The sequence below is a fragment of the Nesoenas mayeri genome, assembly GCF_963082525.1.
Source record: "Nesoenas mayeri genome assembly, chromosome: 4".
Taxonomy (NCBI): Eukaryota; Metazoa; Chordata; class Aves; order Columbiformes; family Columbidae; genus Nesoenas; species Nesoenas mayeri.
Window position 1 is genome coordinate 33721083 of NC_137540.1, and position 21606 is coordinate 33742688.

A 21606-nucleotide genomic window follows, 5' to 3' on the forward strand; every position below is an offset into this window, starting at 1 on the left:
ATGCTGATCAGAAGAGGTTCAGGCACATGAGATTCCCAAACAGAAGATTTTCTGCAGTTCAAAAAAAGCAACTGAAGTTGTTAGAGTTTTCTCCTCTGCAGAGTCCTCCTTCCATTACCAAATATTTCTGTGAACACTTCTTTTGTTTGTTTGTTTGTTTTGCATTCTTTTGCAATGTGTTATTGCTATCAGAATAAACTAAACTGTATGGGAATGAAAAATCTGCCACCTATAAAAAGCAAGAAATCCAGGCAGCCATTTAACGTCTCTGTAGAGAGCATGCCAAGAAAAGGCAGTCCCTAGGAAAAATGGAAGATCAGAGGAGTAAGATATAGAAAACCTTTGTAATGGATAGTATTAACATTAATAGTCTGTATTAATTTATGCATAACTGAGTTTTGTTTAGCTCAGAGGAAACATACAGACACATTGGAGGACCTGAAATCTACTAAGTGAGATCTAAAACAATGATTCGGATTGTATCTGTTTCAGTTTGGAGTGGTTTATTTTTTTGGTGTGTGGGGTTTTTTTAATTATTATTTTAAAGTATCATTTAAAGTATTATTTTGAGGCACAGACTAATTTTGGTGCTTTTTAATGTTTTAAAATATCCCATACATCTTTTAGTTTGCTTACATTTATTATCTCTTGTTTTTAGTACAAGTTCTCCCCATTTGTCTTTAACGTGTTATAAATAGTCTATATGTACCCTTGGACTGCAGTTATCTATTATTTTAAAATAAATATTCATTGCATGACACACAAAACTTCATCTCAGTCTTCTTGAAACACAACATAGAAAACCAGAACTATTTGAGATAATAACTGAATTTATGCTTTTGGAAGCCTGCCATTTTCTACCTTTGCTGATCACCAATCTTGCGTAGTGCTTTATGTCGTTACTGTTTTCACTGATAAAACTGAATTACTAAACACTGGCCAATCTTAATTTAATTATGTATTTACAAACTATGAGACAAATTAATTCTCACTACTTTCTATGTTTATGGGCATAACCACTATTATTTCTCATGAGAGTTATAACTTCCTTAGAGCTTCCTTTACATAGCAAGTCAGAAATTTGTCTCAAAGAAATGACTTCTGGTGATCTGTGGTTTCAGGGGAGATGAATGTGCAAAAATGTCAAGTGACTTGTGAGAAGGTCTAATTTTCTTTTTTTCTATAATACTATCTGCTATGCTTAAAATTGCTCTCTAGAATTATGTAGCATTCTCTGGAGGGAATTTAAACATAACAAGTCTAATTCCTGTACTGCTGGAAACTGTTAAAACGGTATTTGTTGTATAGCAGAAATTAATTTCTGGCAGTAATTTTCATGTTTCTGTACTCCATTATTTAATCCTTGAACAGGAAAACCAGTTAAGTAAAATCTTCATTGATTTTACAATATGTTGTAGGCAATTGCATCTGTACAGACATCACAGCTTCCTAGCAGGAACAGTTGATAAAATGGAGGCAAACTTCTGTAGACTGTTTGTAGGAGTTAGCATGGAGCCTACTTATCTATATGAAAAAATATGTCTCAGCACATCTTCTTTCATAATCATGGATATGACTGTAGCCAGCAGAAATAATAATTCCATTAGCATCACTGCAGAACATGGGAATTTTGCCGTAGACCTTGGTGAGGTCTGGGATTAAATACAGTATTGCTCAAGCATTCAGAACAGAATCAATTCAATAGCATTTTGTAATAAGCAGCTGATGCTCTTGTTGTAACTAAAACTTCTCTCCTAGAAGGCCTCTTTCCCAGCATGTGGAATCTGAGCAGTGGATCAGTGAAACCAGCAAAATCCCATGCCGAAGAAGGTTGAAGCAAAACCAAAAGGTTGTCCTTACAAGGCTCTAGCCTGATTCCTTGCAGCAGTGTAAATAGAAATTTCACGCAATAAGAAATGAATGGGCCCACTCATATCTTCATTTCTGAGTCCTAACAATGTGTGACAGGTCAAACGAGTTACAGGGAAATCTTAAATAAGTAATCTCATAAATCACATTCTAGAAGCTTGTTACTCCCAAAGCTTTATCAGTCATATCTTCTGTTTTCTTCTGAACTTCACTAGGCTTATCAACATTGCAAGCTGTGCTGGATTCTGCTGCGGAAAAGAAATGGCAAGTGACTGCTATCAATGTAGGAAATATTAACAATGACAGGAAAGATGAAACTTACCGTTCACTGTTTCAAGATCTAGAGGTAAAAAAGGAAAGGCGAGTGATTTTGGACTGTGAGCGCGATAAAGTCAACGACATTGTTGATCAGGTTTGCTATTCTCCATTTTTCAGTGACACTAGTTAGCTGTATTCTATAAGTAATTGTAATGAGTTAATTTCTCTTGCTCCTATTTTGCAATTATTATGCGTCATTTGGAAGTGACAGGTTTGTATTGAGGACCACATATATATCAGGCAGAAAGTGAACCTACAAATCCTATGATCATTCCTTTTGTTCATCTGGATTATTCCGTATGCTTTTATATCCTGATTATATTAAAAACAAAAGAAACCCAAAACCCAACCAAACCAAAACAAACCCACCAAACTTGTTAAGGCTATTTCACAACCTTAGTAGTGTACCATATTACATGTGTTTGATACACTATTGTAGATGATGCATTACAAAGTTATATTATGTGTAGGAATTAGTTCTCCTTACAACCAGGAAGTGTTTTCTGCTTCTACTGCTTTTTCCAATAAACTTTCCATCTTAGGAAGGCTGCTTCAACAGCTTCTCTTTTCCATTTAACTCCTTTCGTAGTTCATGTTTCTAAGCTCTTTGTCATTTGTACTGTCCTTGGATCTCTCTTCATTTTGCTCCCTCTTAAAGTGTATTAACCAAAATTAGATGCTGTATTCCATAGCTAAGGCCTCCTGCGTTTTAAACAGAACAGAAAATTATGTCTTCTCTCCTCCTTCATGTATATTATTTACCAAAATGATTTTTATATTTATTTATTTATTTATTTATTTAATTTATTTATTTATTTTACAACAGCATCGCAGTGCTCTTATTCAAATTGTTGTCTTACTTTCAAATCCACCTCTTCAGTCCTAGCATCTAAGAAAGTCTTACTGTCTCTCTATCTTCTTTTCATGCATTCAGAGCACAAGGGAAAATTATAAGGATAGCTGCCTGTTGTCTCGAGCTTGACCATGTGAGACTGTGCACATTTGTAGGGATATATCATCAGAGTGTAGTTATATTGGTTTGAAGCTTTTTTGAAGGACTTGTTATGTAACTCTTTCTTATGAAGGTCATTACATTTTGGAGAGGCTCAGGCAATGAGCAGTGTCCTACATGGAGTGCATTGTATTTATCTGTTTTATTTGGAATTCATATCCACAAACTCTTACCCTAATTTTCACGATTAATTAGAATTTGATCTTGTTCTTCAGAGCATTTGCAACCTCCATATCACCTGTAGCTTTTTTAAAATAATATTTTCTTATTTGTTATCCATGTCAAGGAATGTACTGAGTAGAGCAATACTTAAGAGAAATAGTACTTACAGGTCCTCTTCAGCTGGTTCTGTGTGGCTTTTCAAACGGTTGTTCACTTATCTTAAAGTGACTTTTAGTCTTGTGCATGTTGTGTTAAGAGCTTGTAATGATGTCATATGGGACAAAAGCCTTATTATACTCAAGATATGTCACACCTGCTGTTTCCATATTATCTATTAGGTTAAGTATCCTGTTAGAGAAAGGAAAGAAATTACTTTGACATATTTCGATCTTGGCAAGACTATATTGGCTGTTTATTTATTATTCTACAGGTGATTTTGAAATTAAGTATTTTATATTCATTTAATCTCTTCCTTGATATGAATGTTTGTCTGACTATAGGTTTCTTCAGTTTTTTCCTTTTACCACTTTTAAAAGACAAGAACTCTCTGTACCCCTTAGATACCTCTCATTTTTACTGTCTTTGTTGGTTTAGTAATAGAACTACCATTTTCTGTGGCCGCTTCTTATTTGATTGCAGCTCTGGGATATTTTCCGTATCCTAATAGCACTTTGATAGATTCTGCCTTGGTTTGAGATTTTCTCAGTTTATCCCGACAGACTTTTGCTATTTCTTAAGCATACGGATGGGTAAACTTTTGTTTTTGCTCTTTTGATTTGTAAGTCACTGAAGAATTCTAGGTAACTGTGAATCAGCTACACCGGTCAGTTAATATAATTCCAATTAGTTGTTCACCTCAAAACAGTTTACTGCTATGCCCTAGAATATGGTATTTTAAACTGCTGTCAGCTGTCTCATGTGGGTTTAGCCTTGAGATTCTCTTTGCAAGATACTGTAGCAGTTTCTGGAGTTCAGTCTGGTTTTTAAGTCCATTATCCTATTACTCTAGGTCTGCAACTTCCCTTTCTTACGTTAAAATGTAAACTCACTTTCAATTTCTCAGGTAGCCTGAAATAAAATCTAAAATAACTATTTCTCTATTAATTTCCTCTGTCTCTTAAAATGAAGGTCCGTGCTGAACAATGAATTTCTTGGCCTTTGAATGTGTTCTTTTGATTTTCTTTTCTGAAAGCAGAATATGTACTTCAAGTCTTGCTTTGCTACTGGATTTATTATTTTAAAATTCTTTTAATTCCTACTCCCAAAAAAACCTTCAGCAATTTCCTTCTTTTCTTGAGGGTGCACTTTGTATCAGTATCTCTTTTCTTTTTTTCTCTGTAGTTTTACTGAGAGACTTGCAACAGGCTTCCTGTTGACTAGATTTTTCCTGAATACCGAAGTATTATTTGCAGTCTTTATATAGAGAGCAACGACTTTTTTACTTTCTTCCTTGCTTTCTATTCTTGAACAAATCTTCTATTGTAGCACTTTGATTTATTGCACTAACATTGTAAACTGTGGTGGCAACCTCAGGTTCACCTAGTTATGCTCTGTAGACCTTGGATCTTTGTACAGATGCACAGTGTGTTTGCTAAGTCGCTTCATCATTCTTATTTTTTGTTTTGTGTTATAGTTTCTCTTCCAGATTTCAACAGTTTATGTAAGTTGAAGTTGAAAAATATTTCAGTTCCCAACTCTCTTCAGACTAGTTTATATCCCTCTTCTCTGATTTGGCAGGTCAGTGTTACTATGCTCTTCATTATATAGCCTCTATCCTCAGCCAGCTTCCTTTGCAGAATCTCATTTACCCCTGATGATAGCCTTTGGTAAGCTCTGCGATTGCTGCTATTTCTTGTCCATCCCTGCTTGAGATGCTAGTCTAAACTAGGGACACTGCTGAATACCTTTTGTGTCCAAATCTCCTTCATCATGGCTTTTGGATCCACCACTGAATCTTCTCAAAGTTTTAACTGGCAGCATCCTTAATGTTCATATGAAGGAGTGACACATTGCGATGTTTCAGAAAGCTAGATTAATGAAATAGTACCCAGTGGCAGTTAGAGCATGATTACTAACTATTGATCCAAAGACTTGCAGCCACTGATTGTTTTCTCAGATACCAGTGAAGAAGAAACGTTTTATGCAGAAGGACTAATCTGTTTGGTCTAACAAAATTTTCTTTGGAAGCAGCAGCTGCATAAGAAATACATCTGAAGATAGTTCTAAAACCTTTTTATAAGTAGTGAGTTTTAAGTAGTCTGAACCAAATAACTGGTTTAGAATAATAAAGTTCATATATCATGTATATATTGAGCTCAGAAGAGGAATAATTGAATAACTTCTATGGCCCATCTAATGTGATTCCTCTCAATCTTAAACTCTAGTAACATAAAGCTTATTGTTAAACACTGCCTTCAGTTATATTCCTGTAACTTCATTAAAGCAAGTATATGGAATGTTGTTCACTACTATCTTGATATAAGTTACAGGATACCTATTCTGAACATTTTAGTTATATGTTAAATGAGGAAATAAATGAATCGTCCTCTCTTGATTAAAGTTTTTGTCATTGTTCAAAAGATGGAAGAAACCTCTAGAGTCTTCTTATTTCTCTTTCTCCAGAGAAGTGTTTTGCTTCAGATGGAAACTTCCTGTGCAGACATAGTCTTAACTAGGAGTATTTGGGAGAAGAATCCATGGTACATGCTTGCCAGTGGAGACTGCTGAGAAACCACCACCTTTGGGAGAGATTATGAGGAAGCTGTAGGACAGTAAACAACAATTTTAACTCTAAAGACCTCCTTATAATGTAGATTCTTTTATTAATGTCAGTGAGCTTTTAAGCTTTTTTTAGTTCAAAGAATGTTACAATTCTGCTACAAAGGGAGACTAATCTCAGCAGGAATCTCTGAGGCACAGGACTTCTACTGCATGACACCTGCTTCCTTCCTGTCCAGGTTGTACCTTTAATACAAAGCATAGTAATTAGCATTCAGCTCCTCTGCTTACAGATCTTGGGACTTGGACTTCAACATGACTAATTTCCATCAGCGGAGAGCATGTTCAGTGGTGCATTAAGTAAAATAAAAAGTAAAGTACTGAACAAACCCAGTATTGCATACAAGAAAGCTCATAACTAGCTTTTACATCATACTGCATTTTGTAGTTTTTAAGTCTCAGTCCATATCAGGTGAACATTCTCCATTACAGGGATATTTCTTTTTTTACAGGTTATCACAATTGGTAAACATGTTAAAGGATACCATTATATCATTGCAAATCTGGTAAGCATTTTTAATATTTAAAATACATCTATTACTCATTTTACTGTTTATGGAAGCACATCAGCTACTATTTTGTTTTAAATGCATTTTAGAAAATAGAGAAAAGCTAAGTGTCATTTTGCCTCTCTGAATGAATGCATGAGTTGAGATGGTATTTGTTTTAACGGCTGAGTCTTTTCAGGGCTTAAATACTTCCTGTGATATTCCCATCAGTGGGCGTGAAGGTTGCTTAGCACTCTCAGTAGAGCTGCATCCCTTTTTCTACATACTTTAGAAAAGTAGAGTACAGAAATAAAAAAAAAACCACACAACTTTGGAGATTGTAGGCTCACACATTCATTCAGCAAACTAGTATTTCTTCTTCCACCTCCAAAGTATGTAAAAATTACAGTTCTCAGCTTTCAGCTTTCATTCTGCTAGACTAGTGAGTCTTAGCTTTACACATCTTCTTTTCTCAGGTTGACTTGGTGATCAGTTTCAATTAATCCTTTATTGAGCATGGCTGATCACACAGTATAGCTAATAATGTTTTTCTAAGGAGAAAGGTTCAGGAAACTCACTAAATTCTGTCAAGGTCATATTTTTGAAATTTTATCTAAAGATTAAGGGCCATTTTACTGACATTAAAGTCAACAGCACTTATTTACTGAAGGTAGGGAATGTTAAATGTTATCCTTTTTTTTTTTTAAAAAAAATTTTTTTTTTTTATTGTAACAGATAAAGCAAATTCTGCAGGCTTGAGTCTCAGTTATTCTGTTCCAGAAAAAAGATAGCGTTTGGTATAAATTCCAGGAGAGCCCAGAGTACTCTAATTTACACCCTGTCTTCCGTGGTCCTTTGAGGGGCCTGAGAGAACAGAACCATAGGGTGTCTGTCACACTTCAGATATCGTAACTCCTGTCTCTTCCCAACCTTTGATCAAAATACTTCCCCCGTCCAGGCAGGGAGTATTCTGAAGAATCATGTATGTCACTAGACAGATGAGAGGAAGCCTTATACTCTAAAGACCTATTTAAAGGCAGAACAGTGGGATTTCATTTTTATTTTATTAACTAATTTTTAGGATAAAGAAGTTCAGCTACTGATATTCACAAAGCAAACGTAAAATTCTTACAAAATTTGAAAAACTCTCTGTTAGACGTTTGTATTTTTGCATTGCAAATGTTGTATAAATTGTCTTTTAGTCTTAAGGGAAATAAACATTTTAGAACAATTGCCTAGTGTATTTCATTATGTTGACTGGTTGCTATTTTAGCCATAGCTTTAAGCTTGTAACAGTAAGCCTATAAGATCTAAAACTTATTGAATATTGTATTTTAAAGCTGTTTAATATAATATTTGCTTCCTACAAATGTATACAGTTTTAATGCAAACATTGTAGATCTTTTGTATAATATCATATAAATAGATATGGTAATGATTTTAAAACTGTATTTTTTTCTGTCAGAAAGAAAACTTATCTAGTACTTGATCATATCCCATCTTCTTCACTGAATCCACCTTTTTTCTTTCCTTGACTAATAATATGCTTCTTCAGTTTTATCAGCCAGTCAAGAAATTCATCTATTTTAAGAATAAAACATGCTGATAGATGGAGAAAGGATCAAAGTATACAATGAATGTTCCTGTTCAAACTTTAAGCTCACAATAATATTGAAGAAAGTTTCATGACCCTTGTAGAAATGTCTATTAGTATGCAGTGAGACATCATTGATGGGTATCATTAATATACAATATTTAAAGAGCATCTAGTATAGCAATTGTAGCAGCTTCTGAAAATGTGGTCTGAAGTTACTACCTCTGTTTATGTTTCTTCAGTGCATTCATTTAAACTGAAGTGTCTGGTATCAGTATTTTGTGTAAATTCATTTGTATGGACATTTAGGACAAGGTAAAACACAGAACATGGAAAACAAAACGTGCTGTTTGTACGAATGAGAAGTAGTTCTTTATAGTGGAGGGAGGAGGCAGGGGAAACGGTAAGTCCTTCCACATGCTTTAGTGTTCCTAGCAAAAAGAGGACTCAGCTGTGGCTGTAACTATTCCTGACTAAAACCTGCTTGCCTGTTATTAATGTCAGTGTTCCCTTTGTCATGTAAGCAGTCCCATTGAAGTGAACAGGATTGTTCAGGAATGTGAGCATGGCAAGGCCAGATCCACTCACCCCTTGCTCTATAAAGACATATGTCTAGTGAGGATTGAGGGGCATTGCTGGCTGCTGGAGCTGACAACTTAATCCTGGCAGCCCAGGATTAAATTTGGATCCTGTTTGAGGAAAATGTTGGCTTACACTTCTGCAGTAGAAGTCACATGGTAACTCTTTATTTGTATATGCTCTTGAGAGATCTGCCAAAAGTGTTGGAATAACAGACAACGTTTTCTGTGCCCAGGGATTTACTGATGGAGATTTGTCAAAAATTCAGTTTGGAGGAGCTAACGTCTCAGGATTTCAGATAGTTGACTATGATGATCCTCTGGTGTCAAAGTTTATACAACGTTGGTCAACATTGGAGGAAAAAGAATATCCTGGTGCACACACTAGTACAATTAAGGTATGTCTTATATTTGTTTTAACCATGACAGATGTACAGGAAGTGAGAGAATTGGAATAGAAAGACGAGAGATGGAGAAAGCCCTTCAAAATCAGCTGTGTTAGCACAATTTTATATTTCTCTGGGGTACTTTTAACATTCTTTATCCTAGGACTGGTTTAACAAAGATACTGCAGTGTCAAAAAGGTTCGAGACAACTTTAATTTTTCTTGTGTCACTGTAAATCTGCGCCTGGCAGCTTGTTAGGTAATTGATTTGAATGTGATGACATATTAAATATATGCTGACTTTTTTTCTCTTCCTTTGTGTTTCAAAATGTTTTAAAGGCAAATATGTAGTCATACATAGACTTCCAGGGAGCACAGGTCTGGTGCTTTCTGCTATAACATAATCTCCCAAAGAAATGGTAAGACAGTTGTTTTGAGACAGATGCCTAAATCCCACAGAGACTGTTAAAATTCAGCGATATGCCTGAGGTGCAGAATCATGGTCTGTTTTCAGGCCTGAGTGACACCAAATGTGACAATGCACAAGTGGTTAAAAGTCCTCACCTTGTTTTTCCCTCTGGATAAAATTGGATTAATAGTGCCTTCTTACCTCATGTGAATGTTCTGAGGATCAATTAGTGCTTGCAAGATGTTAAAAAGAATAATGCAATTTTAATGCTAAATAATTTTTCTTTTAAATAGTATGAACAGAAATTTTATTAAGAATAAGTATACTTAAATAACTCTAAAATGTGCTAAGACAAAAAGATAGATGGCAAATGTTCTAGGTATAACTTTTTTTGTGTTATATTTTGAACATGAAGCATATTCTTGATTTATAATGAGATGGATAAGAAGCTTGAGCAAGGAATGCAAGAATCATTTTTTAAATTCCTAGAACAAAAATCCTGTAAAGTGTACAACCTTAATTTAAATTAAGAAATAAAGTTTGTAGGTTCCCTTTTTCTGAGGCCAGATTTGCAGGAGACTTAGCCAAAGCTATGATTTTTATTTTTTTTTGTGGGGACTTAGTCAAAACTGTGTTTTTTCTGTGGTTATATTTTTATTCGAAAATGTTTGACAGTATAAGTAAATTTCTCATTTGATATTTGACAAAATAAACTAGAGTCTGTGTCATGCCTTTAGATACATATTTTACATTGTATGTAATATGAATGTAATATGTATTGCTCCCATTTAGGAAAAAGTGAAGGGATATGGTTGCTTGACCAACCTCATAGCCTTTTATGAAGATATAACGAGGTGGATAGATGATGGCAGGGCGGTGGATGTGGTCTACCTTGACTTCAGTAAAGCATTTGACACAGTCTCCCACAGCATTCTCATAGCTAAACTGAGGAAGTGTGGTCTGGATGATCGGGTAGTGAGGTGGACTGCGAACTGGCTGAAGGAAAGAAGCCAGAGAGTTGTGGTCAATGGGGCAGAGTCCGTTTGGAGGCCTGTATCTAGTGGAGTGCCTCAGGAGTTGGTTCTGGGGCCAGTACTGTTCAATATATTCATCAATGACTTGGATGAGGGACTAGAGTGTACTATCAGCAAGTTTGCTGATGACACCAAGCTGAGAGGAGTGTCTGACACACCAGAAGGCTGTGCTGCCATCCAGCGTGACCTGGACAGGCTGGAGAGCTGGGTGGGGAAAAATTTAATGAAATATAACAAGGGCAAGTGTAGAGTCTTGCATCTGGGCAGGAACAACCCCAGGTTCCAGTATAAGCTGGGGAATGATCCATTAGAGAGCAGTGTAGGGGAGAGGGACCTGGGGATCCTGGTGGACAACAGGATGACCATGAGCCAGCACTGTGCCCTTGTGGCCAAGAAGGCCAATGGCATCCTGGGGTATATTAGAAGGGGGGTGGTTAGTAGGTCAAGAGAGGTTCTCCTTCTCCTCTACTCTGCCCTAGTGAGACCACACCTGGAATATTGCGTCCAGTTCTGGGCTCCTCAGTTCAAGAAGGACAGGGAACTGCTGGAGAGGGTCCAGCGTAGGGCAACCAAGATGATTAAGGGAGTGGAGCATCTCCCTTATGAGGAAAGGCTGAGGGAGCTGGGTCTCTTTAGTTTGGAGAAGAGGAGACTGAGGGGTGACCGTATTAATGTTTAGAAATATACAAAGGGTGAGTGTCACGAGGATGGAGCCAGGCTCTTCTCGGTGGCAAACAATGGTAGGACAAGGGGTAATGGGTTTAAGCTGGAACACAAGAGGTTCCACTTAAACTTGAGGAGAAACTTCTTCTCAGTGAGGGTAGCAGAACACTGGAACAGGCTGCCCAGGGAGGTTGTGGAGTCTCCTTCTCTGGACACATTCAAAACCTGCCTGGACACGTTCCTGTGTAGCCTCATCTAGGTGTTCCTGCTCCAGCAGGGGGATTGGACTAGATGATCTTTCGAGGTCCCTTCCAATCCCTTGCATTCTATGATTCTATGATTCTATGGCTGTGGGTGATTAATACAATTCTTTAGTCTCTCTGATTCTTGAGGGCCCAAATTTACCTACCTACCTGCTAATGTTGCAGAATCATAGTCTGGAAATAATCACAGTTAAATGCATGGCTAATGTAAAATACCTAACAGAAACCAAGATGCTGTTTTTCCTCAATGGAAAACTAAGTAGGTGGCACACAGTGCTAAGGATTCTGGCACCTCAGATATTACTTAAAATAGCTGGGGAATTGCATGTGTGTTAGATAAGATGAAGTGGTTGCAATTTTTTGTTGCAGCATTAAAATCTTTAAGTTTATCATGGATAAACTTTATTTAAACCTTTATTTATTCCATGATAGGTCCTTTCAATACTACTAGAAATTGGAAGGGTTGAAGGAGAGTTTTTGAAAAAATCTTATGTTTTCGAGGTTTATTTTATTATGGATAGGAAAAATAATCTAATTGAAAGATTTAAATATTTTCATGCATGTCATCAACTTAAAAGACAGTTTAAATTCAATTCAAAAGTCTAATCTGTCTTTTTTATATATTGTCTGCTCAAGAAATATACAGGATCACACTGATCTTCAGTGACAAGATTGAGATGTTAAATAACCACATAAATATATAAATACATATAAATGCTAGAGGTATTGATGGGGGTAAAAAGTAGATGTATATTGCAATGTTTTGAGAGGTTGATTGTATCAGTTACTGTATTTCTTAATGTATCTTTCTATCTTTTGCCTTTATATGCATATTACTTGTCATTTTGCCTGCCATCACATGTGAGGACAGAGCTGTGTCACATTTCATTTCTGTCCTTGAGGGAGCCAGAGCAGAATCATAGAAATCATAGGAAAAGGTGTTTGAGCAGTCAGACACCTGGTCCATCCTCCCTTCCTGAAGGCAGAATCAGCTATACCTGTGCAGTTCCTGCATATAGTGATTTCAAAACCTCCCCAAGCATTCTGTTGCAGAGCATACATGGTCTTGGTTTTAGTTTTTTTGTTTGTTTGTCTTAAAGTAGCCTTTATATTGCCTAATCCATTACTCCTTTATCTGTTTCTAATGGATACGAGGAAGTTCCCGGTTTTAGCTGTCCTATATTTGAAGATGGCTGCTGTATTTGTCCTTGCTCTCCTCCCTGCTAAACTAAATAATCCCTTTTCCTTTGAATTTTCTCCTCTCAGATCCTGTTCATCATGTTGCTCTGGAACCTTTCTAATTGGTACTCATGTTCTTAGAAATGCCAGACTGGGACTTGGTACTGCATCACATCTATGTGCTGTGCTGTAGAGATCAAAATAATAGCTTCATGTATCTCAGAGACAGTACTCCTTTCAAGGCTTTCTTTTGTGTTACTTTTGGTTGTGGTTTGCTTTTTGTTGCGTGGGGTTTTTTTGTGTTTTTTGTTTGTTTGTTTGTTTTTGTCTTTGTTTTGTTTGATTTTTGTTGTTGTTGTTGGGGTTTGTTTGGTCGGTTGTGGTTTTTTGTTTGTTTTTTTTTTCCCTCACCATCATGACACTGTTGGAAAATATTTATCAAGAGATACACACTAACATCCAGATCTTTTTCTGCATTGCTTTTCTGTACTACTGCCAAATTAGACACATTCATACCATATCTATGCACTTGATCATTCCTTTAAAGTACGGAATTTTTCATCTGTTTTTGTTGAACTGCATTTCCTACCTGTTCTTCCTAAACATGCCATTCCTTCTTACATAAATATTCTAGCTGTGTTCGTTATCCTTTACTTCTTGGAACAGTGTATAAACATCTAAGTTATTTAGCAGGTTTAACTCACTGGTCTCCCATTTGTCCCTTCTGTGATCTTATGAATCGTATTTCTCTCCTTTTGATTTTAAGGCAGTTGTTCAAAGTGTCAGTGGTTATATATGAGCTCTTGTCACTAGTTCCCAAAGAATCTAGGAAACTGTCACTGCCAATTGTGTATGAAACAGGAAGGCTAATGAAAGTCCTGTATTACAAATACAGCAATGAGAGGAGGTTACATGCCCCTAGCAGGTAATGTTAGCCCTGAGATTGCAAATGTTATCTCATTGCAGGCAATGGCATCGCAAGTGTGTTGTATTACCTTATTTTTGTGATCCAAAAAGGAGTATACATTCCTTTTACATTATAAAATGCAAGTCAATGGAATATGACTGAGCCAATGTGACAAGACATATCACAGCACTCAAGTAGAGTCCTGAAAATGTAGAAAGACGCCTCTTTCTAAAAAAACATGCATTTTAAAGCAATGAACTTTTCAAGAAAGAAAAACGGTGTTGAAAACATGTTCTACAAATTCCCAGAAGAGGACCTGAATCAAATTGCTTTAAAAATGCATCTTCACAATTTATAAATTATTAACTATAAGAAATTGCAGTCTTAGAACATGGATGAGAAGAGGCACTGATTTTATTTGTTGCTGCACTGTACCTGTACTGATAAAAGCCACAAGATTTAAAGGTAAAGCAGAATGCTTAAAACTCTAGTGCTTTGCTGCCTTTTTACAAAAAGTATTTTCATTTTTCAAAAGTAAAGCTGATATACTGTTTACCCCAGAGTAAATTTAAAACATATCTGTTGTAATTTAAGGTGTTACCAGTCTCTGCATGCAATTCTAGATGAGCCAGTAATGTGTAGATCTTGAAACCTACCACGGAGCATCCGGGTGATTTTTTTTGTCATGCAGCAAAACAAAAGCCACATTTAATTTTATGAAGGCCTAATAATAACAAGCCGAAGTCCCCTTTTGATCCATTATTGTATATTTACAAATATGCTGGGCTTTCTTACCCTTAGTGCGTCAGGCTATAATGTCTGAGGCAAACCTCTTGCCATTGTGGAAGGACACTGAAGGAAAACACATCCGTTCACATCCAACTGTTCCAGTTCCTAATCTGATTAACCCATTCTGTTTGGGGGCAGCCTTTGGTTTAATTCCAGGAAGAAGTTCAATTGGTACCTCCTGAAGGCTAGGCAGACTTAAGCACTAAGTCATCGTACTCTCTGATGAGCTTTTTTAAGAGCAACCTGAGGCTGTGTGTGCAAGTATCTGAGCCAAGTTGTGTATGATATATACAGAAACTACATGCAGCATGCAGAAAATAATTTGGGGCTGCCTGGTTGAAACCCCAAGGCAGTTCGGACTCCTAGAGGATACCATTGTGTTGGAAGATGGTAACACCCCCAGTACTTATTGCAGCTGTTTTCAATGGATTAAACTGCTTCATGCTTGTACATGATGTTTCAGATGTTCAGAATTCATAGGATTGCATTTCAGGCTTCATAATGTCTTTCCCACACACACAATCAATGCATAACTATGGTAACAAAATGAGAGATTGGTTTTGCCTTCTGATTTCGCCTTTAGTAGTTTCACCTTTTCAAGTCTCTTTTATAGCCAAGTCATGTAGTCTTTTAGAAAATTATTATGAAATCTATTTTTTTTCAAAGATAGTGTGATTCTAGAATTTGAAGTGTTTGTATAGTACCAAACAGTGTTCTCTTTATGATGAAATTGCAAAAATTGAAAACTGCCAGTCTTAAACTGTAATTCAGGAAGAACGAGGCTTGTCATTCAAATCTGCTGTTTGAACTCTACTGGTACCAATTTACCTCAAGTATGGAATACGGAGAACATGCAGACAAATATAAAAATGCCTATTCAACTTGCAGAAATAATTACAGTTCAGATGACTCACTGATAATAACAAACAAAGAAGAGAAGAGTGAAAACATTTCTTCAAACTAGAAATTCAGATAGAATTTAGTCTAGATATAGACAACTAAGCAAAAGCGTACAGTTAATGAGTTAAACAATACCTTCATTTTGGGGCATGCCACTTATGATTGCAGTGTGTTGGAAAATGCTTTTATAATACCAGGCATTTTATTAAGAGTTATAAGTGATATTCTGTTGTACCTGCTATGGTTTTAATGGAAAATTGTGATTGATTATGCCTCAATTAAAGTAGATTATAATGATTTATGAATAAATTTTTTTAAAAAAAATCAGCTAATTTCAGTATTTATTATGTGATTTAGTCAGAAACTAAACTGGAGTGTTGTTTTTTTTTTTAAGTGTCCTTGTAAAATTGTAATTTTTTTCTGGCTACATTTTCCAGTCCTTGTGTTTTGGTTTCCTGAGCATAAAAATATACATGTCGCAGCTGGCATTCCAGCTACTTGGCTTTTGAATCCTACCGTTCAATCTTCTCTACTTCCAAAAAAATATACGAAAAATGTAGATGTAAGAAATTTCAGTGTTAAACTTACGCTTCTTTTTAATACCTTGAGGCTCTTTTCCATAAGTAATCGCTCATTCCAGCATAGTTGGTTCATTGTTTTTTTTAAAGAAAACTCAATTAAAGAATGGAACATTTAGTCAGTGAAAGCAGTGGATGGTTTGAGGCAATATCTGTAGATTTGTCTCAGACATACAAAGGGCCTATTGACCCAGATCCTTCGATCCTGCAAGTGAAAGTGCTTGAACTGTGCCAAAGCAAAAGTATTCGCCAGGGTTCAGAAAACTACAGAGCCAAGTCCTGATGTCCCTATGCAGCTCTGTTTCTTTGAATTATTAATAATTATAAGTGTTTAAGGATCTTCAGCCAACAAAGTGCAATGGATTCCTCCTGCCTGTTTTCCCAGGAACTCACTTATTTCAACCAGCACTTCACCTGAATGTGTTCTTTTTCCCTGCCCTGATAAGTGAATTTGTGCAAGGTATATTGTCATGTCAGGTTCAGGTACCTCTCCTGCAGATTGTTACAGAGAGTAACGATGATTCAGAATATATTAAAATCAAATTAAAATATCATTTAGTGTGGCTTTATTTAATAGGCTGGTGAAAAATTTCAATCTAAAAAATCCTCATATGAAGTTACAATATAGAATCATTTCTGTTGCAGTGTTGTTCAAATTCTAGGGTAAATAGATTATTTCCATTAATGTATATATAACTTTCTGTTGGATACGAGTAAAAATAATATAGCTGAAGAGCCAAATAGAATTTTCAGGTTATTATAATTCATATAGTATTAGTCATTTGATAAGACAGAATAATCTGTTCTCTAATCTCTCTTCTACCATTTTCTTAATTGCATCAATCATGAATTATTCTACTAGAAAAAAACCTAAAATACATTTTTATAATAATCATAGTAACTTTCTTTGGGTTAAAAGCTCAACTCACAAAGGATATTTACCATAGATAATAATGCTTGGATGACCATTTGTTTTTCATAAAAAGAGCAGTGATTGAAGACCACATTTCAGTAAATATTTTAGAAAAAGAGCATTTTATATTTTAAAATTTATGTCTGCTCTAAGTCACATATGGTTATTGATTTATGACTAACCTCAGTTTTTTAAGAGAAAGTGACTTTTGTGATAGAATATAAGAATTTAAAGAAACTCAAGTGTAGTTTTAGGGTAAAGTGGATTTAAAAAAAAAAAAGAGAAAAACAAAGCCCAGAATAAATCCCCACAAAAGAACAAACCACCACTCCTCCCCCCCAAAATAAAGAAAAAAAACCCCAACAAACTCCAGACTTTAACATTTTAAACATTCATACTAGTTCTTTCAAATCCATTTCTTATAGCATGATTTTTCAGATAAGTCTTTTTTGCCTTTGTATTTGTACATTTTATTCTCATTCTCTGCTTAAATTTTCCTACTTGTTCTATTTTCACTATCATAACAGTAGGCTTCAGTTTTTGCTGCTGGATACTCCTGATTTATAACACTATGAACATACTTTTCTCTAGCTTAACCTTGAAGAAAAATATTTTATGTATTCGTATGGTGATAATTAAAAAGGCATATGTTCTTTGTGGTTTACAGTAAATTAAAGGTGATTTTATCATCAGTGGCATTGCTGTTTTGCAAGTGCATCCTGTTTAAAGTTAGAAGTGCGATTACACAAATAACTGTAAAATCTTATTTATTTTGTCAGTTTAGGTATTTTCCACAGAAAGTGGCATGGGTTAGAAAACAACATCATCTTTTTTTATAAGTAAAATGCTGTGGGTCTAAATCCAAATAATTATTTTTATTATTTCTGTCAAACTCTATGGATTCAAATCCAAGTAATTTTTTGTCAAGCTCTGTGTGTTTTTTGGTGATATAAAGTTCACCAGGAGTAAGTTTTAGGTTTGACAATTAAGAGGGTTTAAAAAGCTTCTAGAAAAATTGAAATAATAGGCCAAGAATTCATAGACTTTATAAGGAGCTTAATAAAAAAAAGTGAGTTTAGATGGTAAACTTTTCAGCCATTGAGTAATGACTGGAGGCTTTAAGAACCTCCATGGTTTGAGGTTCAAATAAGCTGTTACACAACTGTAGTGAATGTACAGTTTACAAAATAAGTGCAAAATATTTAAATTATGAATAGTGTAATGTCGTTTCTGCCTTCACTGTAGGGAGAGATTAGGTATCCTCCTGATTTATTTATTTTTAATTTTTTAGGATTTTTCAGAAGGAGAGGGATGAAGATTAAATTCACTGCTGGTCTCATAAGCCTATATGTATTAGGTAGAGAGAAAAGATAGTGTGAAGATTTTCATTAAAAACTACTGTACTCCTTTCAAGTTCTTTTTTATTTTTGTACCTGATAGTTATCCTTTCTCATTAAAAATGTGTTTAAAAGAAGATATTTTTGTATTGCAGCATAGTATGATAGATTTAGAAAAAAAGGCTACAGCTGTGAACGTTTTGTTATTATTTGGTGGGGTTTGTTTGTGTTTGTGTTTTGGGTTTTTTAATACTAGCATAGAAACACAGAATCACAGAATCACAGAATCACAGAATCGACTGGGTTGGAAAAGACCTCAGAGATCATCGAGTCCAACCCTTGGTCCAACTCTAGTCTGTTTACTAGATCATGACACTAAGTGCCATGTCCAACCTCACTTTAAAAACCTCCAGGGACGGCGAGTCCACCACCTCCCTGGGCAGGCCGTTCCAATGGCTGATCACTCTCTCGGTAAAGAATTTCTTTCTAATATCCAGCCTAAATTTCCCCTGGCAGAGTTGAAGCCCATGCCCCCTTGTCCTATTGCTGACTGCCTGGGAGAAGAGACCAATCCCCACCTGGCTAGAACTTCCCTTCAGGTAGTTATAGAGAGTGATGAGGTCACCTCTGAGCCTCCTCTTCTCCAGACTAAACAACCCCAGCTCCCTCAGCCTCTCCCCATAGGTCTTATGTTCAAGTCCCTTCACTAGTCTTGTTGCTCTTCTCTGGACCCGCTCCAGCACTTCAATGTCTTTCCTGAACTGAGGGGCTCAGAACTGAACACAATACTCCAGGTGTGGCCTCACCAATGCAGAGTACAGGGGAAGGATCACTTCCCTTGTCCTGCTGACCACGCTATTTTTGATACAGGACAGGATACCATTGGCCTTCTTGGCCACCTAGGCACACTGAATGCTCATGTTGAGCTTCCTGTCAATTAGTACCCCCAGGTCCCTTTCTGTCTGACTGCTCTCCAGCCACTCTGCGCCCAGCCTGTAGCGCTGCAGGGGGTTGTTGTGACCAAAGTGCAGCACCCGGGTCAAAAAACCCAAAATTTTGACGGTGACACCAATCCTTAAGCCACCTGTTGATGAGATGGGCTTTTCTACTCCTCTCTTTATTTAGCTCCTCATCCATCCCAGATAGCACAGGAACTGAGGCAAATATCACTTGTGCTCCCGTCCCATGAACTGATCGACCCAGTGCTTTAAAGTCTTTCTTAATTATCTTAGTACTTCTTCTGTTGATGTCCTCGCTGCCAGCTTGGACTACTAACAGAGGATAGTAGTCTACCATGTTGTTTTTAATGGCACTGGCTAGGAGGACATCTTGCAGAACTTGGTGTCTGGTTCAATATTTCATTTATTTTAGATTGCTTATACATTATTGTTGGAACAACAGCAAAATAAAAGCCTTGTCGAGCAGTGCACTGTACTGTAACATCAGTACCGACTGCACTGAGTGAGCAATATTGAGTCATCGCAACCTTTGTATGTTTTAGACCCATTCACCACGATCAACAAAAGCTGAGACAAAACAACATGGTGGACCCAGAGTAAACGGCAGGAACTTCTGAAAGCATCTGCCCATCTTTCTGTGGACACAGATAGCTTAGTTGATATGAAGGTTAAAGGACTTCTGAGATTGAATGACATGCCGGAGTTCTCTGTAGTTCTCTGTAGTGCGTTTTCAAAAAATAAAGGAGGCAGAATGTTAGACTAATTTTACCTTCTGGATAATGGAAGGGATAAATTCCCACGCAACTTCTCCATTAACATTTCTGAATGAGTGCAAGACACACAAGCTGACTTGCTGTTCTGGATAAAGGTCTGGAAGTTCAGTAGATCCAAATACCAGTGCCATTAATAAGATCTGGCATTACTCTGTTTCTTCCTGGAAGACAGAGGGTTCACTGGATTGCCAAGACTTTTGTCCATATCCGGAATTTTTTTATTCTCTGACATCTTTCTGATATTTTGAAGAAATATCTATTTTACAGTATCACTAGATCTTCTCTTTGGCCATTGCACTAAATTTAATGGTACATTAAAATTTCTGTCCTCAGTGCAAAACCAGAAAAAGAAAATTTGGGGAAAAAAAAAAAACAAAAGGTACCTGTACTCTTTTTTTCTGCTGAATTAGAACCTCTGATGACTCCATTGAGTCATACTGGAGGTAATCTTGGGGGAGGAATTACAGTCTAGGAATCTCCTTTCTGTTAGAGTAGTAGTTGAAATAGGTAGAAAGGCCAAGCACCTTGGTGTTCATAAATCTTGTGATCTTTGCTATATTCAGTTTTAAAAGGAGTTAAAGAGGTCAGTTTCCCCTATAAATATCCTACAGGGGGACTGTTGGGATGATACAAGTGCCCCAGTCATGTCAGTGTCTGCTGATGTGCTGTGGGCATGTCTTTCAAATAGGAGTCAGATTCCCAGGGCTGCAGGCTCAGGCAGGTGCCTGGCTAGAAACCAAAGCTGTTCTGGGGTGTGCTGAGAAAACAGCCTTTCTAAAACAAACACGGAGATACCTAAACAACATAACCACATCACAAAATTATCAGGGTTTCTGGATAGCAATTTTGCACATCAACACTGAAATTTTTCCAAGGTGACAGGTTGCTTAAGGTGTTCTTTGCTCCTAATGTGCTGCTCAAAACATTATGACATTTCAGATTAAAAATACTTATTATTTGTTTAGCTGTTCTGTGCACACAGAATGCTGGAATTGCATTTAAATAAAGGCTATCATCAAAATGTGAGTTGATGTGACTTTACAATGTCTGAAAACAAAAATTAATGAAGTATATCTGTTAAGATAAATAGGGCTTGATTTCAAATACCATGTTTATTGAGATTAATTTTAAAATCCAGTCATTTTACATTTTTTTCATTTCTCTTCACTTTTAGTCAGGACCAGGATTGTTATTAAAAAATTTACAAATAATCAGCTGATATTTCCAAATATCTTGCATATATATGCAATATTTTCATCTGGAAGCAAGTTTGTTGTAAAAGCTGCTTGTTTTCACAGGAGGTCCAGTCTAATGTAAAGATTAAATAGGAAGAGGCAAGCGTTCAGTCTTTTCTGGGTTCTCTGACCTCTACCTCATGTCCCCAGTGTTTGAAACATGCCCACAGGTAATGAAGATGCTCCTGTACTTAAAGCCTATTTGCAGGTTGATTGGCATCCAGCCTGACATGCTGCTTCATACAGACCCCATTCATGCTAATGCCTGCACAGAACAAAGGAGCATGATGCATGGTTATGTGCACATTTAAAAAACATCTGGATTTACAAAGATAGTTATGTGTACAATATTTGATAATGTCTCTTATTTCTATCAGAAGTAACTATTTCCATACCTGTGCTCTGTAGTGACAGTATACAGTGGATCACAAGAGATCCTGAAGGAGAATTTTCCTCTTACTCTTTCATCTGCCAAACAACTTT

General features: G+C 36.4%; 1 protein-coding gene across 2 annotated transcripts in view; it reads left to right on the plus strand.

Annotated features, from left to right (window-relative positions):
- Positions 1-21606, plus strand: part of GRIA2 (glutamate ionotropic receptor AMPA type subunit 2) — a gene marked incomplete at both ends in the record, with an annotated part of 91112 nt that overhangs the window by 42865 nt on the left and 26641 nt on the right. For both annotated transcript variants that reach the window (XM_080344517.1, XM_080344518.1), the window contains 3 exons: positions 2085-2281; positions 6592-6645; positions 9036-9197. In XM_080344517.1, coding sequence (XP_080200643.1) covers positions 2085-2281; positions 6592-6645; positions 9036-9197 — 413 coding nt within the window. The remainder of the gene's footprint in view (positions 1-2084; positions 2282-6591; positions 6646-9035; positions 9198-21606) is intronic.